Here is a 20,372-nt window from a genome sequence, read left to right on the forward strand (position 1 = left end):
ATTCCATCAAAGTTTCTGTATGTTTCTGCTGGAATTTCACAGAACTTGTGTGTCTTGAAGGCTTACATTTAGTACCATCATTGTTTGTCACATATAAATGAAAAAATTTAAATATCAGAATATTTATGCGCGTCTTTGATTGTTTTAAATATTGTCATCAGGGACTGCTGGCCCTAGGATTATTAAATCTGGCCCTCCTTAGAAAACGATTGGACAAAAACATCCCTGATGCAACAGACATGTTTGCTTAGCTGTATATGGCGCATTTGAAGACAAATAGAGCAGCTTCCCTGTCAAATGTTCATTACTATTTTGATTTTGCCTGGTGAAAGAATAAAGTATAAAGGTGATTGCAAGACGAAGTGGTATTTGGGAGTTGGGGTTGAAATATCTATCTCATACTCCTCTAGTTAAAGCCTACAAAGAGCTCGTAAAAACCTTTGCAATAAGGCAGTTTTCCCTTCCTTTCCTTTTGATCCTATGGGTGTTTTAAAACCATTTGAGTACAAATTTCTTACTGTGCCTACAAATTTGCAGACACACACACACACACACAAAGAGGAAAACAGAAACCAATTTGAAATACTGATAACGCAAAATCAGCTGTATCATGACATGTTTATTGTTTCATTTATATAGTTTGGCTCCAAATTTAAGTTTCATATTGTGTTACAGGTAATGCAGTCAGTCAACATCAACTAAAGTAATCAAATATGAAAGTGAAAACTATATCGAGTCTGCATCACCAGAAGAGGCAGACATGTCACCTTTCTTATTCAACGCACGTGCAAACATAGGAAGGTCAGTTTCTGATGAGTAACATCACCGACACCGTTTTAATCACAGCCTTAGGAGTAACAGAGAAGCTCACATGAACTAAATCTCTCTATTAACATTTGAACTGATGCTGGAAAACACAATATATTTTGAACAATGCGGAATTATTTTTCAAAATCAAAATGAGAAAAATCTCAGGAAGTCATGCATCAGACTGTATAAAATAAATATCTTCTTTCAAATGTTTTAAATAAGCAGCAGAAACATCCAGTAGCTCATCCAACAACAGGCATCCATCTTTTTTTTTTCTGTGCAAAGAGGTGATCATCGAGGTCAAAATTGTTCGGTGCTCATGAGGAGGTAACTGAACAATCGTATAGAGTGAAACGTTTTCTAAAGGCGATTTTGGGACATTCTGCATCGCTGTCGCCTTCTGGCCAAGGCTTCCTGTTTCTTCCTCTCGATCTCGGCTGCGGAGCATTGTCCTGTCGTCTGGCTTGTGACGAAAACTAGAGAAGAATAAGAAAACTTGGAAAAATATGAAATGAAACATAGTAATGAAACACAGTGCTGGGAAGTGCAAACAGTTACATCTCTGAAGAAGCGTAAGGAAAAACTCCAGAAGCTCAGCTTTAATATAGAATTATGAAAACCATAACTTAGATAAGTGGGGGACAAACGGTGGGGCTCATTTGGGAGTAAAGAATCCTTCCGTGTCCAGAAGAAAATCAGTTTGCTCTTCTTTGGCAGTGAAGCTACCTGAGGTTTGGACTGGTGACAGCGTCACAAATCAAAAGCGTTGTGTTTACTGGCTTTGGGGAGAATTTCTTCATGCGCAGATGCACCGAACTGTCAGTGATTATAACAACAACATGTGACATCTGTTTTACTAGTGAGACCTCACTTCAATGGAGTGTTACCCAAAATAACAATTTGCCAAGTGAAGCAAAAGCACTGAACTTTTATCTTAGGGGGAAAAACTTTTTTTTTTTTTAATGGAATATAGTTTATTACATACTTTCTTTTTCCAAATTCACTAAAGCAGCGGTTTTGCTTTGAGGAAAAGTAGCTGTCATCGACCTTGAGATAAAACAGTTTCCTAATAACCGTGATTATTCTTGGGAATACAGCCTTGGCGTAAATAACCTCATTCAAACATCTTACCTTTGTTGTTTATAACCGCTGATTCACACACATTTCTCTTGAAGGTTCTGTGACAGGACTTCTGCGTTCCCCTGGCGGCCACCGTAAGCGGCTTCACCTCCGCGATAGCATTTCCAGAGGAGTCCCTGTGCTGGTTAAATGTTCCCAGACTCATGTGGCTTCCTGGGAAGCTCTGAGACAATCTTGAATTGTTGTTGGCACCGTTCATTGGAATGTTCCATCCTTGGTAGTTCACAGTTTCACAGCCTGCCCCTGGTAATGAGTTTGAAAGAACAAAAGCACATGGCGACTGTCTCCTAGCCCGGGCACCGGCATCCATTGGTCGTGGGGAGGCTCCTCGCTGTGTGTCTCCAGCAGTTTCTTGTTTCTCTTGGCAGTTGTCGTGGCAACCAAGCAGTGGCTGAGTGTTGGAGATCCTTTCCACACTGTCACACACCTGGTAGAGCAGTGCATCGTCGTTCCCATCGTCCCATAAGCTGTCAGAAATGTGTTTAACGGCGTCCGCAGCTACACAAGTCGTCTCTTTTGGACCATCGCCGATCTTGTCAGGTTGAGGAGCCGGCGATGTCTTTGAAGTAGCAGATTTCTGTTCATGACTCTCAAGTTTGGGTTGGATAACAGTGAAGCTGGAGTCAGAAGGCTTCTTGGCAGCCGCTTTGGGCTGGATGTGAGGTATGGGCTCGAGCTTGAAAGTGCTTCTGGTGGTGGTCTTTCGTTTGGAACAAAGTTCCTGTTGTGTGCTACAGCTTGGCTTGGAGTGCGAGTCTGAAGATTGGGGCGCAGTAAGAGATGTGCAATCAGAGGTGACCCGAGTAGCGTTTGTCTTAGCGTTAACCTGTGAGGAAGTTTTAGGGGCGGTGTCACGTTTCTGGTCAGGATTCTGGGTCAACGCCAGAACAAAAGAGTCATTAAGTAAGTCATCGTTCTCCCAGTCGTCGTCGAAGTCATCAACATGGTTTGCGTTGGAAGAAGAAAATTCATCATCTCGATCAGGATGTGCAGCTGGATCAAATGGTCCAGCTGCAGACTCTAGCGTTGATTGTTGGGAATGAACTACATTAGATGTCACGGGTCGGTTCCGTACTTCTTGCGAAGGGGCGGACGCCGACGAGGCCACGCTGAGGCGGCCGCTGACACTTTGAGTCGAGCTGTCAAAGAGCGCGTTCAGCTCTGCCTCCGCTTGATCCGATGAAGACGCACACTTCGAGTCCCTCAAATTACCAGGGAATGGTGTCTCTGCAGTGTTCCCACATTCACTAAGGCTGTTGCTGTCAGTGTGAGGCTCTTCTGAAGTCTCATTGTCTTGCTGCATATTCCTGTCAAACTGCCGAGCCAGCATCACCAGGTCGTCAACACTGCTCTTCCTGCCAAAGGAAGTAAAACCACATCAAATTATTATCAAATCATAAAAGGCAGCAAATGTAAAAACAAAACAGTCCTGCAGGCAGAAATAATCTACAGTGGTTCGTTACTGTGTTAATGAGGAAAATAAGTCAGTAAGCATTTGGGCTGACATGTCAACTACGTACCGAGAGGACTTCTTCCGGGCTTTCGGTCTCAGGTCATCCGGTGTGGAAGGAACAGCACTGTCTCCTATCCACTGCAGCAGAGGAGACTCACTGCCCCTTCGTTTCACATCCTGTTTGAGACACAAGCGAAACTCAAAATATCACCTGAACGAGACTCTAAGACAAAATATAAAGTGTTACAGTTAAGTGTGTAATAAAGAAAACAATCAAACCAACCTTTGGAGCAATTCTGTTGACAATATCTGATATTTCCACAACCCTGGTGTTCTTGTGCCCTGATGTAGAAACAGATAAAGTCAAAGTCAGTTTTATTGTGAAGTGTACCTTAAATGCACGACATACAGCACGGATGAAATTGCAGTCCTCTCAGACCCATGGTCAATAGGCAGTACAACATGGGCAGTACAACAGGTAGTACAAGAAGTATTAAAAGTAATCATGACCCAAGTCATAAAATTATCCACCATGTAAATTACATTTATTTCTTCCCCAGTCTATCCTCATAAAGTAACACAACAAGAAGCAGGTTCAGCAGGTGTTGGTCCAGGTGTTAAATCCACCTTGTTTTTCTCTCCTTACCAGTGGGAGATGTGGGATCCCAGAAAATGTCTTGTGATGGTTCCACATCTCCAGGAGAATCTGCATTATTGCCTCCAGGGTATCTGCTCCAGCCTCTGCTCTTTGGACTCTGCAAATCTGGGATGGAACAGGTGTCACGTGATGCATCACAGCTAACTTCAAAAGACCCACAGCCCGTCTGTTGTGTTCAGGTAATCATTTATTGTAAAAGCATGTGATCACGTGGAACAATGTCAATTAATTCTGGGGTGTTTTTTTTTTTTAAAAACTTGAGCACCTGATCGTTATTTAGCTGAAAACACAGCCTCACCTTTGCCCACGGGTGACCTGGATGAGAAGGACAGCTGCTTCTCCGTCTTCCTGTCTTGTGTTCTGCTGTCACAGAGTTTGGACACGTTCCTCCACAGGTCTGTGAACTCTGGTTTGTTAGCAGCGGGTTCCGATAAGGTTCTCCACAACAGCGACATGTTCGCGGACACCGCCGGACATTATTTCACTCACTGATCCACGGAAGCTTCGTGTCACGGAACCAGCGTGACAAACAACTCCTATTCGATTGCTAATCACGCATTCGCCACCACGTTTGATGTTTTTTTTTTTCCTTAGCATCCAACTCACTCATTCAAATTTGGTCGCCATGATTACTGGTGACGTCATCAAACTACGGATGCCGGGCAGGTTTGGTCGCAGCCGCTTAAACCACGATAAGGCTAAATATCACTTAGTTAATAATAAGGAAAATAAATATGTGCGTTATTTTCATGTACAGAAATAATTTTTTTTTTGACTCGAAACTAAGAAGAGAAGTCCTTAAATTTTCTGTAAGTAGTTTGTTTTTCAGAAAATGCAATTCATAAAATATTTGGCAGTCTTTTAATGAAAACGAGCTTGGTAGTCTGCTGTGGTGGGATACAGTATTTAGCTGTAAAAAGTGTTTTTTTTTTTTTTTTAAAAATCACTTATTTATTTATCTATGTATATATTTATTTATTTACATAGCTTCAATTACGTTTTTCCAGGTGGATATGGATATTTCTTACTCTACTACGTTTACGTTTATTTTGCGACTACTTAAGTTCCTAAAATAAGTATTTTAAACAATGGATTTTATTTTATATTTTACTTCAAATCCAAAAAAAAAAACATGAGAAAAAAAAAACTGAAAATAAGAAAGAATTGACCTGCATATTTATAAATCATTAAAAATGATATTTAAACAAGCAATTCAACACCGACAGAGCACAATTTGTATTTAATGTCTCTTCTTATGTAAAATTTATAGAAAAAAAATCACTTTTACTGCTAAAATGTAAAAATTGAATGCAAAAGTTTACCTGTAAATTTCTTAGAAAACTTTTCAAGTTAAATATATGTGCATGTCTTCCACCGCTGAATATTGGTGTGTTTGCCTTAGCATTAGTATTTCGTCAGAAGACGTACCTTACCACCTCTCTAAAAAAAATGCACTTCCAGTTTCTTTCTATTTCAAATTAAATTTCAATTAAATGTGGATTGTTGCTCCCTATCCGTGCAGGCTTTATCTGGGAGTTTCATGAGATACAGATGTTAAATCTGCAGCTTGTATTTGTTTTTGGCAAGCAGTACAATAAATTTTTACTGTAGACTGACTGGTACAACCAAGTAGGTCTAGCCATTGTTCAGGCTTTATTGGGCTTGAAACTTGTTTCTCGGCACAATGCTTGTTGTGGAAGATTGTTTGTGTGGCTTGCATGTCTATTACCAAATAAATGTTTATGTGATTAAAAAAATGTATGTATAAAAATGCAACAAAGGTCTGTTGATGTAACCACAGTACTGAGGCTGTGATTTTATCTGAAAGCATTATTTATGAATATCAGTGAGGATCAACCTTCACTATCTCTTTGTCAGAAATCAGGCCTTTCAATAACAACAAGATCTTATGGACGATTGTGATGATATCAGTTTACTCAACAATACAGTTTAAATCTTGTAGTCTGTCTTTCCAGTATTAATGGTTGGAAAAATGTAAACACCAGAAATTACGACTGTCCACGTCTTTATCATTCCATCCCAAACAAAGTCTGTTTTATTTCTTCAAAAATGGTATATTTGTGTGTCCTCAACAAATCTAAAACCAATCAGAGTTGGAAAGGACCACCCGAAACTGGGCTCATCTGCTTCACAGCACGGCATAAGAATTTAATTTGTACTGTATGTTTTAATTCAGTTCAGTGTTCCACCCTTCCCTCACTCAGTCTTTGAAATATGCAGGATCGTGGCTCACAAGATCAGCTATTGATATTCTTTAATCTAAAACAATCATAAAAGTCTTCTTCACTTAAAGACCTACATCTGTGACGACATAAAAGTGCTCGCTTTGCAGTGCTAACAGTCTCCATCAAGGAGTTTATGTTTTCACCGATGATTGTTTGTTTGCTTTATTAAAATGATTCTAGACTATTGTACATAAACTACCAGATGGATTTTAATTAAACTTTGCGGAAGGGGTGGGCAAATAACAAGAGAGTCAACATTATATTTTGAATTGCATAAATGAGCAGTCAGAAATTGTTCCATTTTTGTAAGGATTCCTAGACAGGGGTTTTTGATATTTTTTATGCATAGCATAAAAGCATAAATTACTTGATGGATCACAATGAAACTGGGTGGGAAAGTGGAAAATAGGGTAGAATCTGTCCAGATTTGGAGTGGACAGAGAAATAGTGTGGATCCATAAAAATCGTGTTGTCTTTGTAACATTGTGAGACATTTTTCAGCATTTTTATCAATAACCCCTTAAATACTTGACAGATTTTCATGAAAATTTGTGGAAGAGTTGGTCTTGTGCCAAAGATGTAATCATTAATTTTTGAAGGGGACATGGATAAAAGGGTGGGTCCATATTTTTCACTTTCTTTAACATTGGGAGAATTATTTTGATGGTGCGTATGTCTTGTTGGATTAGCATTTAACTTAATTGATAAGGATTTTTTTTTTTTCAACAGCAGCTCTTTTACTTGTCACAAATCCTCCACATTACATCTCCTTCATGGAAAGTGTTGCATTCTTGATGCACTTATTTTAAATTTCTTAAGATTTACAGTTGGATATAAAGTGTTCCCTGTTCTCTCCTCAGAGGAGGCTTTCCACACACTTACGTACCATAAGTTGGGAACAAGCTTTTAAAATATTGTGATGTCACAAAATCTATTCCATATGTAAACATAGCTAGAAGTTAAGAGGCATTCCTTCTCCTGCACATAAATCATTCTGTGCTGTAAGAGTCAAACGAGTGAAGTGACGTCTTGTAAAACACATTTTGAGCGGAGGACTTGAACCACTCAGTTGAAGGATACTCTCCTTCAGATGTCAAACCTTGACTCCAGCTCGCTGAAGAATTTAAAAAAAAATCATAACCAGTATAAAGTACTAACTTCTTGAAGAGGAAAGAAAATATTTGTACAATGCTCACAGGGCAAGTATGTACTCAAGTACAAGACATTTTTTAGCCTCTTGGGTCAGCGGCTTATGTTTTGTTTTGTGTGATTAGCAGGTGAACTTTTGAAATAGTTTAAATGGACTATCTGTTATTATATCAATCTCCACAGTATTTTTCTGACCTCTTAGACTTCTTTCTCATTACACATTTGAATGCTGTTGAGTTTATCGTGATTTGTCTAGCCTGTAGAAAAATCCTTATGGAATTAGTTCTTCTGTCAAAACGTCTGTTTTTCAACTTTTTAAAAAAGTTACTGTAAATTTCTGAGTCGGTACAAATAGATAGAAGTTCCACGATGCTAAGAAATGTGTTTTCTTCTACGTGATGAAGTTCCTGTTCTCACTTTAGTGAAATCAATTGCCTTTTATGGTCACTGAGAATCAAAAGACTCAGGTCTTGCAAGTCCATTTGGGAATTACAGTACTTGATTACTTAATTATATTATTCCTTGAAACTATATTTGGTATTTTTACGGGAGAACATTCAAAGATGTGGCTTTTTTCTCAAGTACGTCATCATCAAATAAAGAGTGGGAACAGGTTAGTGACGTGCGTTTCTGATTCCAGATAAATCCGTTTGCTGTTGAAACAAATCAGATTTTCCACCATCATTATCTGTGAAAGCTGAGGAAAGGAGGCACGCGACAACACATACACCTGTACATACATGTAGACACAGACACGCAATGCATCACACCTTTTACCCAGAAGGAAATCTTTGCATTGAACATTTGAAAAGTGACCTTTGTATTACTAAAAGGAAACCAAACCTTTAACAAAAGAGACAAAGGCGCTCCTCGACATTTGACACAAAATATCTTCATCCCTCTCACCATGTAGAACATGTATGTGTGAATGCACTGAGAATTTGAGCATCTCGGTGTCAAATCAGTTATCAAATATTCTCAACTTAAAATAACCATGGACTTCTACACATTTTTATCATTTGGCAGAGCAATTTCCAGAATAAAGCACTAGATGGTGCTTGTATACCTCCTTAGCACAGTGTGTGTGTGTGTATTTGTGTTTGTGTGTGTGTGTGTGTGTGTGTGTGTGTGTGTGTGTGTGTGTGTATTGGTGTTTTTGTGTGTGCATGTTAGGGAAAAGACCAAGAGTGAGAGCTTCAGTAACTAAAGAGATATCGTATCGACTAGACGGAGGGACGTTTGTGCAGAGAATATTTTAGTGGGGTTCTGGTGGAAGGGTATTTTGTAATAGACAACATACACAAGCTGCAGTGAATTACTATGCGTGATTATACTTGATTCTGCTTTGATTGTTTTCATTTGGAAGCAGTTTATCAATGTAGAAAATTGGGGAAGCCAATCAACTGTGTTTCTTTTATTTAATGCCAGAAGCTGTTATAAACAGACGACCTGTAGCCGAAGCCTCCATTTTTCTGGTTAAAGCATGACTCCGGTTTCATCAAGACATCAACAGATATTTATTCAGTGCTAACGATAAATGCATGGGAGTCCAGGGCAATCGTAACATGTGTCATCTTATGGGCAAACTCGCTGTCATTTAGTGAATTAAAATTATCATTGTAGCGGAGAAGAAAACTAAAACCATATGAGGAAAAAAATCAGGTGCTGCGGATCCTCCATCCTGATAGGTGCTGATGCTGCTGACATCATTAAAGAAACATGTCATATTTCATCCTTACAGCCAAACAGTTAGCCGAATATCAGACAAACAACAATATAAAAGTAGGAATGATGTCATGTTTGGAGAAGAGATATAAAAAGTACATTTCATTCAATCATGGGAGTTTTCACTCCATTTCATCATCTGTTTTGAATTCTAAAGCACACACATTGGACTTAATGTATTTTATTATAGTCTCTTTAACTAACTAAAGTAATTATTTCATCTAAAAGACAATAAAGCACACGCCATAGGATATTGTGCTATTGGTAGCAGCGAGATATAAACCAAAAAAAATCAGCAATATCTGAAATTTGAAAAATGAATTACTGAATTAAACGTTTAAACACTTGTATATTTTTTAAAAATCTATTTCTTTTATTCTTTCCTTAGATAAACATAAATTGTATTTGACGTTATGCACAGAGGACAGCTAGGCCTATGGGCCATTATTATGTCAGTGGTGTAGCTGTTGTCAATGTTAAACAGGTTAACTGGAACTGCCAGTGTGGATAAAACAGTGATTTAATCAACAGTTAGCTGTTTCATGCCTCCCTTTAATGCATTCTGATAATCTTGGGGGTATCCCCATTGCTCTGTCAAGCGAGCTGCATCATATCACGCTGCCCCACAAATCCACGCCCGGGGGGGGCGCTGTCTCCTGTCTGTCTAAAAGTCACTGTAACACCCTCTGTCACACCGAATGTTAGCATTTCTCAGAAGTGATAGTTAGACCATGGGATAAAGGGCACAGATGTGTCAGTTTCAATTTGAATATGAGACATCATACCTCCGCTCCCTTGTGTTTTGTTTTTTTTACCCGCTCTGTCTTTCCTCCTCCTCTATAAGCCTATCCAAGTCATGTCACAGCAGACAAGATTGCCAAAGGCTGCGTGGGGAGGAGAGAGGAAGAACAGGTTAGCCCAATTCTTTCCCAGAAGCCAGTCTCCTCTCCTAACTACCTACTGCCTTCTTCCATTTATTAGCTACGCCTGGGTTGTTTAGAAGCAATTAAATAGCTAATTGTGGTGATTTCTGAGGACTGGGTATTATAGTAAAAAGTAAAGAGGTAATGGCTAATTGCCCAAGCAGCTGCTAGTGTTTATGAAGGAGGAGCGAACATGCCAGGGGATCTACCAGGCATAGACAGCAATGAGGACAAGGAGGTTTGTGAGGGTGTTAGATCGGGTGGGGGGGTTTCCAGGGACACTAGGCAGATGCCAGGTGAGTGAAATAAGGAGAATGTGAGGCTCAAGTCAGAGAATAGCGTCTGCATAAACAGTAATCACCTCTTATGGCCTCAGGTGCTCTGTCTCTAAGGAGTTGTCCTCCATTCTTCTAACTGTAGAGTATATATTCCAATGTTTACAACACCCTTTCTCTACTCCCCCATAATCCCTCACCCTGTTCCACCATACCCCCCTTTGGGCTAGCAGTGCCTCATGGATGACAGTTAGCATGTGGCAGAGCTCTGTGAAGTGGAAGGGATCCAGGATGCTCTGTGCCAGCATCACCAAGCTGGGATTTCACCCATTTCACAATGTTTGCCAATGGCTGGGGCTGTGAATGAAAGCATTTCAAACAATGCCTGCTTCTGCGTTGTGAGACCAGTGGGCCTCAGCAGTGGTACGATGTAGCCTGAAGTGGTCTGAGGTCTTTTCTGAAGGAATCCTAGCAGTAGGTCACATGGGGCAACCGGGGATGGACTAAAATCCCCAACTGCACTGTCAAACAGCAAAGGAGGAAGATGAAGAGGATAAAGATGAGAGGAGACCATCACAGCAGGATGGTTGTCTTTCTGTTTATTGGCCAGTATATCAGGATTATGAACAAGTAAACATTTCTTTGCTTTAAAAGCTCATTAAGGAACATAGGAAGATTCAAGGGTGTCAATATCTCTCTTGTGGAACGTCCCGCTGGTGCCAACCCTCTGTCCTGTGAAAGCTTTACCTGTCCTTCAAGTAAGATTCTCCCCTTCCCATTTACTTTTTATTTTTCTGGTAAATCTCTTCTGAAACACTCAAAAATCTGTTTCAGAAAACCAATGAGGCCATTATCAACAGTATCCACTCCATGTGATTGATGGATGATCTCTAAGGAGCACCAAAGATTAGCTTAGCAACAAGGATGAGGGGGGAAAAATAAAAAGGAACAATGCCTTTTATTTAAGAAAAAAATCATACTTTTTTTTATTAGGCTAACCTCCAAAACTTAATGTCGGTGATGAAATAACATAATTTTAGCATATTCAATTAACCTCTGTCTCGACCCCCTCAGGGCTTCAGTTAACATAGATTCAACTAAGGTTGTGATGATTGCCTGCTTTGGGTGCTGCGGATGAGATGCAAGACTTCTACGTCTTGATCTCTAGATTATCCCTTAATGGGCCTACCTGTAATATATTTAATTATGGTAAACCCTCATCTGGACGGTATGTGCCAGGTGACATCGTATAACATGCGAAGGTGACGCCAAATAGTCGTTTGGCAGGATTAAGACATAGCAGCAATGGCAGAGGAAGACTAAAGCAAGAGACTGCAGAGGGGCGGTGTGACTGAGCACACCACACTGTACCAGCACCCGACTTTGACTGCTCATTTATTCTGTTTATAATAGCAAAGCCGATGATAAATGTCCCGCAGAGTGCACATGTGCTAAAATATTCATCAATTGGAGGCCCCCTAATTTGCAGAGGAGGAAAACCAATAAATTCAGATGTGAGCGGCAGTCATGTTATATTTATATGAATATGCAAGACCATGGGTGGGACATTAAGATTAATCTGGCATATATGCACTTTTAACTAATTCAAATGTTCTTGTGTTGTAAGAAATGTGAGAGGAAGGTAAGGTGCCAAAAAAAAAAAAAAATCTGGGCTGTGTTCTCATGAAAGATCTTTTAATGGAAATTCAACCATAAATTCAGAAAAAAAAAAGAATCAAGATTTAATATTTCTTCACTAATTATATGACAAATAGTCAACTTTCTGACTTTGATTATCAAATACAACATTAAAATTGACCCTCAACATTTTCGTTGTAGGAAATTTGGTTTGTCATAATCAAAACAGTTTTGTTTTTTTTTAATCCTTGATTTACGAGTTTCCCTCCAAGCAGCAGTTTTTCTAAATTTTCTCCTGTCCTCCTGCTGTGTTTTCTGTCCTGCTCATTTCTACTATATTCTTTGTCTTGCTTTTTTTCTGCCACTGATGGTTTTCTCCTTGTGTTTTTCTCACCCTTTTGTGCTCAGGTGTGCTGGGGGCCTGGAGGAGAAGGAGGAGTCGTATACCCCTGCAGAACTGCTCTCTCCTGGGGTAAGGATGACAGGAAGTCAGCCAGATGGCACGGAGCAGGTCTGCGGCATGTGACCTCCTCTCTTGAGAGGCAGGAAGCAAGGAGGAGAGGAAGGAGGAGTGAAGGAGAGGAGGAGGGGTACAGGGGGAGCGAGATTAAGGAAAGTAGGTAAAAAGACAGAAGAAAGATGTGGGGAATGAAGCCGATCGAGCCTCTTGTATGTTGGTCTTCGCATTTTTTCTCTCCAGCAACTTTAGGGGTGTAATTTATGGTGGCAAAGTATATTGTAAATCAATAACAGTTTTATGATATAAATAAATTCACCCTGTTCTGGTTTATATATTTGAATGATAGAAAAGCTCATTCGGCATGTAAACAGTTTTTGAAAGCATTCACAGACCAGATTTACAGACTGGAGTATTTCTTGTTGTCAACACATCCCAAGAAAACACCAAAATCAACAATTGATCCAAAGAAAAAGCTGTTTGCATATGTTGCCAAAGGGTGATATATCTTATTGTTGCGTGTGGTACAACACTGTTGTTGTCCAAAACTAAGAAAAACACACAACCGCCGTTGTTATTTTGAGAAAATCTGTCATAGATCAAGTATATATCATATATAAATTAGTCCACAACTCAAAACAGTCTCCAATAATTGTACCACTTGTTCTCGAACTGTGTGTCTTTAAAAAGAGCCAGTGAGAATGCAGCTTAGTTTACTGACAGCATAAAACACAAGCGTTATACACGTCACAGTCAGTGTGTAAAATCTTCAAGTTGAAAGTTTCTGAAAGACAGAAAAGTTCATATTATATCACAGACATCGATCAAAAAAAAAAAAGATAAATCATCCTGAATGTTCAATCATTTATTGAAGAGAAGGGTTATAGAGCTATTTAAATAATTATTCACACCACACCAGCAATCACAGATGGTTTGATTTCTTGCTTGCTTTTCGCACCAGAAAGAAATTTGGAAAAATAAATAATGTAACCCCAAATGCCAGACGCTCCATTTGCGTGTCCCGCTGTATGTTCTGTAATTTCCACAGTGTGTACAGTCCAAACTGCCGGTCTGGTGACCTGAAAAGACACAACTTCATTTCACCCAGCTGGAAGTGGCATCGCAAGTTAATAAATTGAGAAATTTCCACACTTATTATTAATAACATTTCAATTCACACTCAGATTTGCTCATCACATTGCACAAAAACTTCCATTTCATGCACAACCCCCGGCTGCCCCAACCCAACCCTGTCCCACCCCCCTCTTCCCTCTCTTCCATTCCTGCACGGGTTCGCCTTTGATCTAAATTTGGCCGTAGCTGGAGTCTTGTACGTACTCATTTTCATATGGAGGCTTTGAACACACTGATGGAGGGCCGTTGCTGCTGCACTCACTTTTATCCTCTGAGCTCTTTTCCCTTGGAACGCAGCGAGCATATGGTGAACACCCCTCACCGGAGTCCCCTACAACAAGGGAGACCTCCCACTCTTAATATATCCTATTCCCTGAGTCGCTCCATCACTCTGGGTTTAGAGATGTTGGAAACTAGTTACACTTGTGTTACTATGACAGGGACAGTTTTTTTTTTAATAGACTCTAGAGAGTTTTTAGTAGCAGAGTGTCAGTAAACCTGAAAAATGAGCGATGGCAAATTGATATCTTGATCTCATTCACTGATCCCCTCTACGGTGAACCAGTTTCCATGCAATGAACAATCAGATGACACTGGTTTTAAGAGTACACGTTCTGGTATTAAATATCTTCAATATTCCTAAAACTTTGTCCGCACGTTGGATTTGTCTTTCCTGTGTTCAGTAAATGAAGATCACCGTTTTGGCTTTGGTCTGATCGTTTTGCTGAAACATAAACCTGCCCATTGTTTGCTAAGGGAGACCTACAGTCTTTGAGCGTCCTTGTCCCAAACCGAGGAGCCGTCATCCGCTGCCAGAACGTATGTCAGGACACCAAAGCGGATCGGCTGCTTCACAGGCTTTCTTGTCAAAGAGCTGAGTGGAAGCCTTTTGAAAAGCAAAGTTCACCTGATGCTGGCAGGAGGTTCAGTCACAGAGATCTGTTTCCTCTGTTAGGTCTGACTAAATGGAGCAATTCACCTCAAAACTGTTTAATTTCAAGGCTTAATTGTCAATCACCTGCTGCTGATATCAGGGAACAGTCGTGATTTGATGGTGATGAAAATGATTATTGCACATTTCTGTCTTGGTAAAGTCTGCATACACATAATATATCTTTTATGTGGAAATAAGCAAATACAACTGAGAATAATCAGATAGTGAAATAGTAATGAACTTTTAAATACAAGGAAATCCTGATTATGACTGTCTAGATGCTTGTTTTATTTGCTTAGTCCTAGGGTTGGAGGTTTTTTATCTTTCCATTTTTTTTATAGCCTTTCCTCTCGAGGGCTGCTACACTATGAATCTATGATCAAAACTACATGTGTACTCCGGAAGGGATGCAGCATTTATCTCATTACCATTCCTTAAATGTTTACAGCCATTGTCTTCCCTTTAAATTGCAAACACCACACTGTACAGCGTAAAAGCGCTGCCAGGGTTGTTTTCATGCTTTTATCTTCAATACATTCTTTCCAGATTGTTCAGCCCAAGAAACTGGTAATTACCATAAATTATCACCTTCAAAAGCTCCACCACTAGGGTTGCCATGTTTGAGGTAATTATATCACTCCCAAGTTGTATAATCACTTAACAACAGAAGCAGCCCTGCCTTCATGAGAACACAGATGCAGAGATGTTTAAAATCATTTCTACGGCATCACACACATCACAATCTATAAAATTCACATGAATTTGTTGAGATATTGTCTGGACATCTTGAATTGATCCCTCTTCCCAGCCTGGTCTATGATATGTTGCACCAACATGCTTTTGTTGACCACAACCAAAGGATTGTAAATGGGAGACATGCAGAAACCCGCAACAGTTTGGCATTTGTTAGGATGTTTACTTTCAAATTATGGTTAAAAGTGTCCGCCTAAGTGAAATTTGTACTTTCACTTCACATCATACGACCCGAAAAACCTCACATGGCAAAGGAGACAAAATGCGGCGTTCGACTCAACCACTCTCCAATTGTTTAATGTTTTTATTCATACGCTGTCTCTTTGATTGCTATCTCTAAAATCTCTTTTGGTTATAGAACCAGAACATATTCACATCATATTTTTTGCCAAATGAACACAAAGCTTTCAAACGAAACCCTACCGCACTGTCTATTCTCAAAGCTTAACCTCAGCGTCACCCTATATGGTCATTTAAGGGTTTTTAACATTCAAATAGCGCATCTACAGCTATGGGACGACATAGCAGGGTCTTTCTGTGTGCTGCAGAAACTATTATCATTCCTCCCCACGTTTCTGCTGCCTGTGATGTTTGGTGGCGTTCCATTGGACCAGCTGTTGGGTTATTTATAACCACAGAAACTGATCTAAACATGTGCTTTTTAGACGTTACTACCATTCATCCATCCATCCATCCATCCCTCTTACCCTAAACCTTGCCCCTGCTCTGTCCCCCTCCCCCCCCCCCAGTGCACCAGGAGACTATCAAGGAGATAAAAGGGAGACTTGACTTCACTGAATAATTGAAGGGGTTTTTACAAGTGCAACAGCTCGGTATCTGACCCCATAAAGGCATCACACGGAGCCCTATCAGAGCTTAACACAGACACACTCGTGTATTTGCACAAAAAAATGTCAGTCGGTGTCGCTGGGTCAAAGGTAAAGCCCCAAAAAAATTAAAAAAATATAAAGCTAGACAGTTTTTTAATTGGCTGAAGCTGGCAGCATCACCTGCTGTCAGCTCTCTGCTGATGTACTAAAGCTTCACGCTCAACCTCTCCGAAGACGACAACAAAGCCGTGCAAACAGTTACGTTTCAACGCACAATGAAGGAGTTGTGTTTGTATGTTTCCCTTTAGCTCGAAACAGCCACCGATCTCAGTACAACACGCTCGTCATCACAAAGGATGTCAAAAAAACACACGCCCTGTGAACCGGGTCCCTCTCTCCTCTGTGTGCATCCCTTTACCTCATGCTAATTTCCTACTTTCAAAGCTTGTAAACTTTATCTAATTATACACAAGTCGATGGACTCCCTGGCCCAGATTTTTGGCAGGTTGCTGTGTTAATTTATGAAAAACAAATCTGAAATATGCAGATGTCTTTTGTTTGAAGCAGCTGTTTGGTCCTGTTGCCAGGTTTCAATCAGGCGGTCTCTGGGGAAGCCTGAGTGTGCGATCTGTGGCCAAGGCCCCACGTTTGATGTCTGACAAGGACAGAGGGACAGGGCTTAAGCACCAGTGCTCATCCACGGCCAATCTACAATTACTGGTGGGTGTGCTGTTGCTGTTTTGTCTTTTTTTTTTCTCACAGTGACATAATATTGTTGAATGTTTTCAGTCATTTTTAAAGTAATGACGAATAAAGTACTGAAACACACTATCTCTTGCATAAACAGACAAATTTAAGGCAAATTTTCACCTTCTGTTCCTTTTGACGTTTTCTTCCAACTTATTCCTCGTTGACTGAATTATTTTTGTCATAAATCAAAGGATATTTCTTGAGACCAAAGAAACATGGGGTAGAAGTTTTTTCACCATATTGACGCGATGGCACATTTGCATTGCCTGCGTTCTGACAAACACTGTCAGCCATATACATTGCAAATTTATTGCCCTCATTAAGTGATGTGGAACACACAAAAAAGTCTGAGCAATTATCATTTATCTTGATATATTATTTACTAGGGATCATTTTCTTGCTTGGCTGGGGACTGCGGTGAGAGCGGTGGGGGGTGTGGGGGTGTTGGCGGAGGGGACCACAGGGGTTTGGGGACAGCTGGCAAGAGAGAGAGACAGAGACAGAGGCAGACAGAGATGGGAAGAGACAGGGCGGAGAGATGGAAGACAAGAAGGAGACGATGTGATGAGTCTGATATGATGAGATTCAGGAGTATTTATTCAGCTCTGGGCATATTTTTGGATCACATCGTCTGCCCTCAACACAAAGGAGAGTGTCTGTGTTGGACCATTTGTCCAAATTCATTCCTGATTCGCTGATATGTTTTGGGATCAAACCACCAAACTGACCACCAAACATCTGCAGCGATACACTCCAACCAGTCTTTTTTTAAACTGCAATTTCTGCACATTGAATCATTTTAGTATAGTTTGTGCTTAAATTACATATCAGTAGGTTCACGTCTTTCATCTCGTGACTTGAGGAACGGACGGCTGGCAGCCTCATAGCCCAACTTCATCATTATCGTAGTTTCGTCAGTTTTTTGATCTGAAGGCTCCGATCCGTTTGCGTGATGTCACCGAAAATGTATTTCACATGTTTAGAGGGCTTTAACTGTCAGAAACTAAAAATTTACAGTTTTAGCTTGTGATGATGAGAAACAGGAAGGACATTGTGTTTGTATGACATCACAGCAGGTGATATGTATCTGATGTATTGATATGATCTATTTGCTCTTCAGCCCATCGTGATGAAATTGTAATCAACGTGATGATTCATTTTCTTTCTCTCCATCCTATCCTTTTTCACGTTATATTTTTATTGAATCCCTCTTCGTGTTTGTCTTTTGTGTTCCTTCAGTCCATTTCTGTGGCGCTCTGCTTTGTTAATGCCGGCGTCTTATTATGTTCATCCTCTGTTAGCTTTTCTCCCCCTTTTTTGTTCTGCATCTTCTTTCCTGCTCCACCCTTTCTTCTCTCTCTCTCTCTCTCTCTCTGCATCTGCAAGTTTTTTTTTTTTTCCCCTTTTGTGGCTTGGTGACAGATGCCTAATTGAATGATGAATGTCCCTTTATTAGGCTCTAATTGAACTGCCTGCTCTTTGATTGGCCGGCGCTCGTGCGGCTGGGGCTCGTCTGATTGGTGGGATGGATTGTGTCGAAGGTTGATGGGTGGGATGCTGGTTGGCTGGGTGTGAGTGCGAGTGTCTCAGCTCTCCATCTGTCTCCTCAACAACACACACTTACACAAACATACACTCTTACTTGTGTGATGAGCAACCTACCCTCCATCACCCCATCCTTTCTTCTCACCTCTTACACCAGGGAATGGCAGAGTGCACATGCTCTTGTGAATCTTAATAAATTATGCAAAATGCCTATCGCTGATCGCAAATATTAATTATGAGCTTTTCTGCTATTTTATTTATTTTATTTTTTTGGTTTGCCGGCACTTCTTCCCTGTGATCATGCTGCACTTTTTTGCACCTCGCTCTGAAACACCTCCCCCCTCTCAAACGCACACATTCGGTTTAATCTCACACAACAAGCAAGCAAGGACACATACATGCACTCTCACACTCCTGAAAGGTACACGGCCGATGTCCAAGCATGCACAAACATGCAGTAAACGCACAAACATACGGGAACACACTGGAGAGTATCTTGGACCGGCCCTGACCTGACAAGCCGGCGATGAAGATTAATGCATCCTCTCTGAGTGACAGGCTAGGGAATTGAAGGCCAGAGGGCCTCGTTAATCAAGGGCCTGACAGGTGCCATTCAGCTCCCACCAACCACCCACGGACACACACACACACACACACACACACACACACACACACACACACACACACACTTTATGACGCCAACATAAAGCCACAGTAACTCCAACCTGCACACATCCCTCTTTTCTATCACATCCCTCACTCTCTTTTCCTTTCCTGGATGAGTAGGCCGGTGTTGAGCACCGACACACTTAATCATTCACTGCCAGAATTAAAACTCATTTCTCAAAGCCGGGAAAATAAGAAAATCAATCGGGTGCTTGGCGGGGCTGCCTACATTCACCGACTATAAGCTTTCCTTCTCTCATTTGAAGCAGCCTTGGAGCTGGAGGGGGGCCCGAGTGGGGGCCCGGCTTCGAGCTCATATATTATAATTTACCAATAACGCCAAGTCCTGGGATCATTACTGGCCAACCATTGATGATTAATTCCCTAATTCTACCTGAATTTCTCCTCGAATTCACATCCGGAGAAGTAGGAGGGGAGAATGTATTTGTATTATCTTTAGTTAAATGAGCTGATGTAATAAGTGTATTGGTGGTGCAGCGAATTGGAAGTGTTTCGATTTAGCTTAATGAAGATAGCAAGATTGATTTACCTTCGCTACGTTTTAGTTTAGGTGAGGATATTGCTAAATATGGAATTTTATGCTGCGAAATAGTTGAGAACTGTTTGGATGAATGTAAAATATCTCTGGAGGGAAAAAAAAAAAGTTTTTCAGATCATGCTCCACAAATTTATGCTTATGTAATAACCAGGTTATTAATTTGTATTAATGAAGAGCTCCGTTTCATTGTTTCTGCTCCCAGCAGTAAAAGCAAGACCTTATAAAATATCTCTTTACCTACCTCCGGATGCTCCAGAGGGCCTGCATTGGTTTTTGCTTTTATTAGCTAATGGAACTTAATATTTCATGAGCTATTAATGGAAACCCAGCTTGTAATTAGTACTGTGTCAGAGAAACTCTGGCATGTATCATCATTAGGCATCAGAACGAGTCATTTCATCTTCATTATACCCATTCTGCATCATTTTTCACCCTCTTATTATGGCTTTGTTTTTGTTACCCTCTCGTCGCCGTGCTTCTCATGCGGCAGGATGGTAGTTGACGGCGACAGGCGCAGGAAAAAAAAACAAGACATGGCCGCCGTATACAGATGGTGAATAACAATCCCGTTAGGATGATCTAGAATCGCTCACCTGATCTTCACAAGGTGCGTCGCCTTCTTCACAAAACCTGCAGCGTATTTTCCAGAGAGTTCCTGAGGAAATTGTTTTCAGATCATTCAGCACATAAACTCTCAATCTCAATAACGCAGCCAGCTAGTTAATGA

General features: G+C 40.5%; 1 protein-coding gene across 2 annotated transcripts; it reads right to left on the reverse strand.

The window, feature by feature from the left end:
- Positions 1–613: 613 nt before the first annotated feature.
- etaa1b (ETAA1 activator of ATR kinase b) lies at positions 614–4,671 on the reverse strand. Of its 2 annotated transcripts, none has more exons than XM_068327682.1 (6): positions 4,360–4,671; positions 4,050–4,166; positions 3,687–3,745; positions 3,471–3,580; positions 1,942–3,305; positions 614–1,305 (listed from the first exon to the last, which is right to left on the reverse strand). In XM_068327682.1, the coding sequence occupies exons 1-6, from the start codon at positions 4,514–4,516 to the stop codon at positions 980–982; spliced, it is 2,133 nt and encodes a 710-aa protein (XP_068183783.1). In that variant the 5' UTR covers positions 4,517–4,671; the 3' UTR covers positions 614–979. The 2 variants fall into 2 exon arrangements, with proteins under 2 accessions (XP_068183783.1, XP_068183784.1); XM_068327683.1 differs by having other exon boundaries at positions 1,038–1,286.
- Between the last annotated feature and the right edge of the window lie 15,701 nt (positions 4,672–20,372).

The sequence above is a fragment of the Antennarius striatus genome, chromosome 11 (genome assembly GCF_040054535.1).
Source record: "Antennarius striatus isolate MH-2024 chromosome 11, ASM4005453v1, whole genome shotgun sequence".
Lineage (NCBI taxonomy): Eukaryota > Metazoa > Chordata > Actinopteri > Lophiiformes > Antennariidae > Antennarius > Antennarius striatus.

Bases quoted from the DNA above. Each gene is read 5' to 3' on its own strand.
- etaa1b (XM_068327682.1), bottom strand. From the start codon at position 4,516: ATGTCGCTGTTGTGGAGAACCTTATCGGAACCCGCTGCTAACAAACCA. The intron at 3,581-3,686 runs GTTGGTTTGATT...TGTCTCAAACAG, and splicing joins TCAACAGAATTGCTCCAAAG to GATGTGAAACGAAGGGGCAG. The intron at 3,306-3,470 runs GTACGTAGTTGA...TTCCTTTGGCAG, and splicing joins GCCCGGAAGAAGTCCTCTCG to GAAGAGCAGTGTTGACGACC.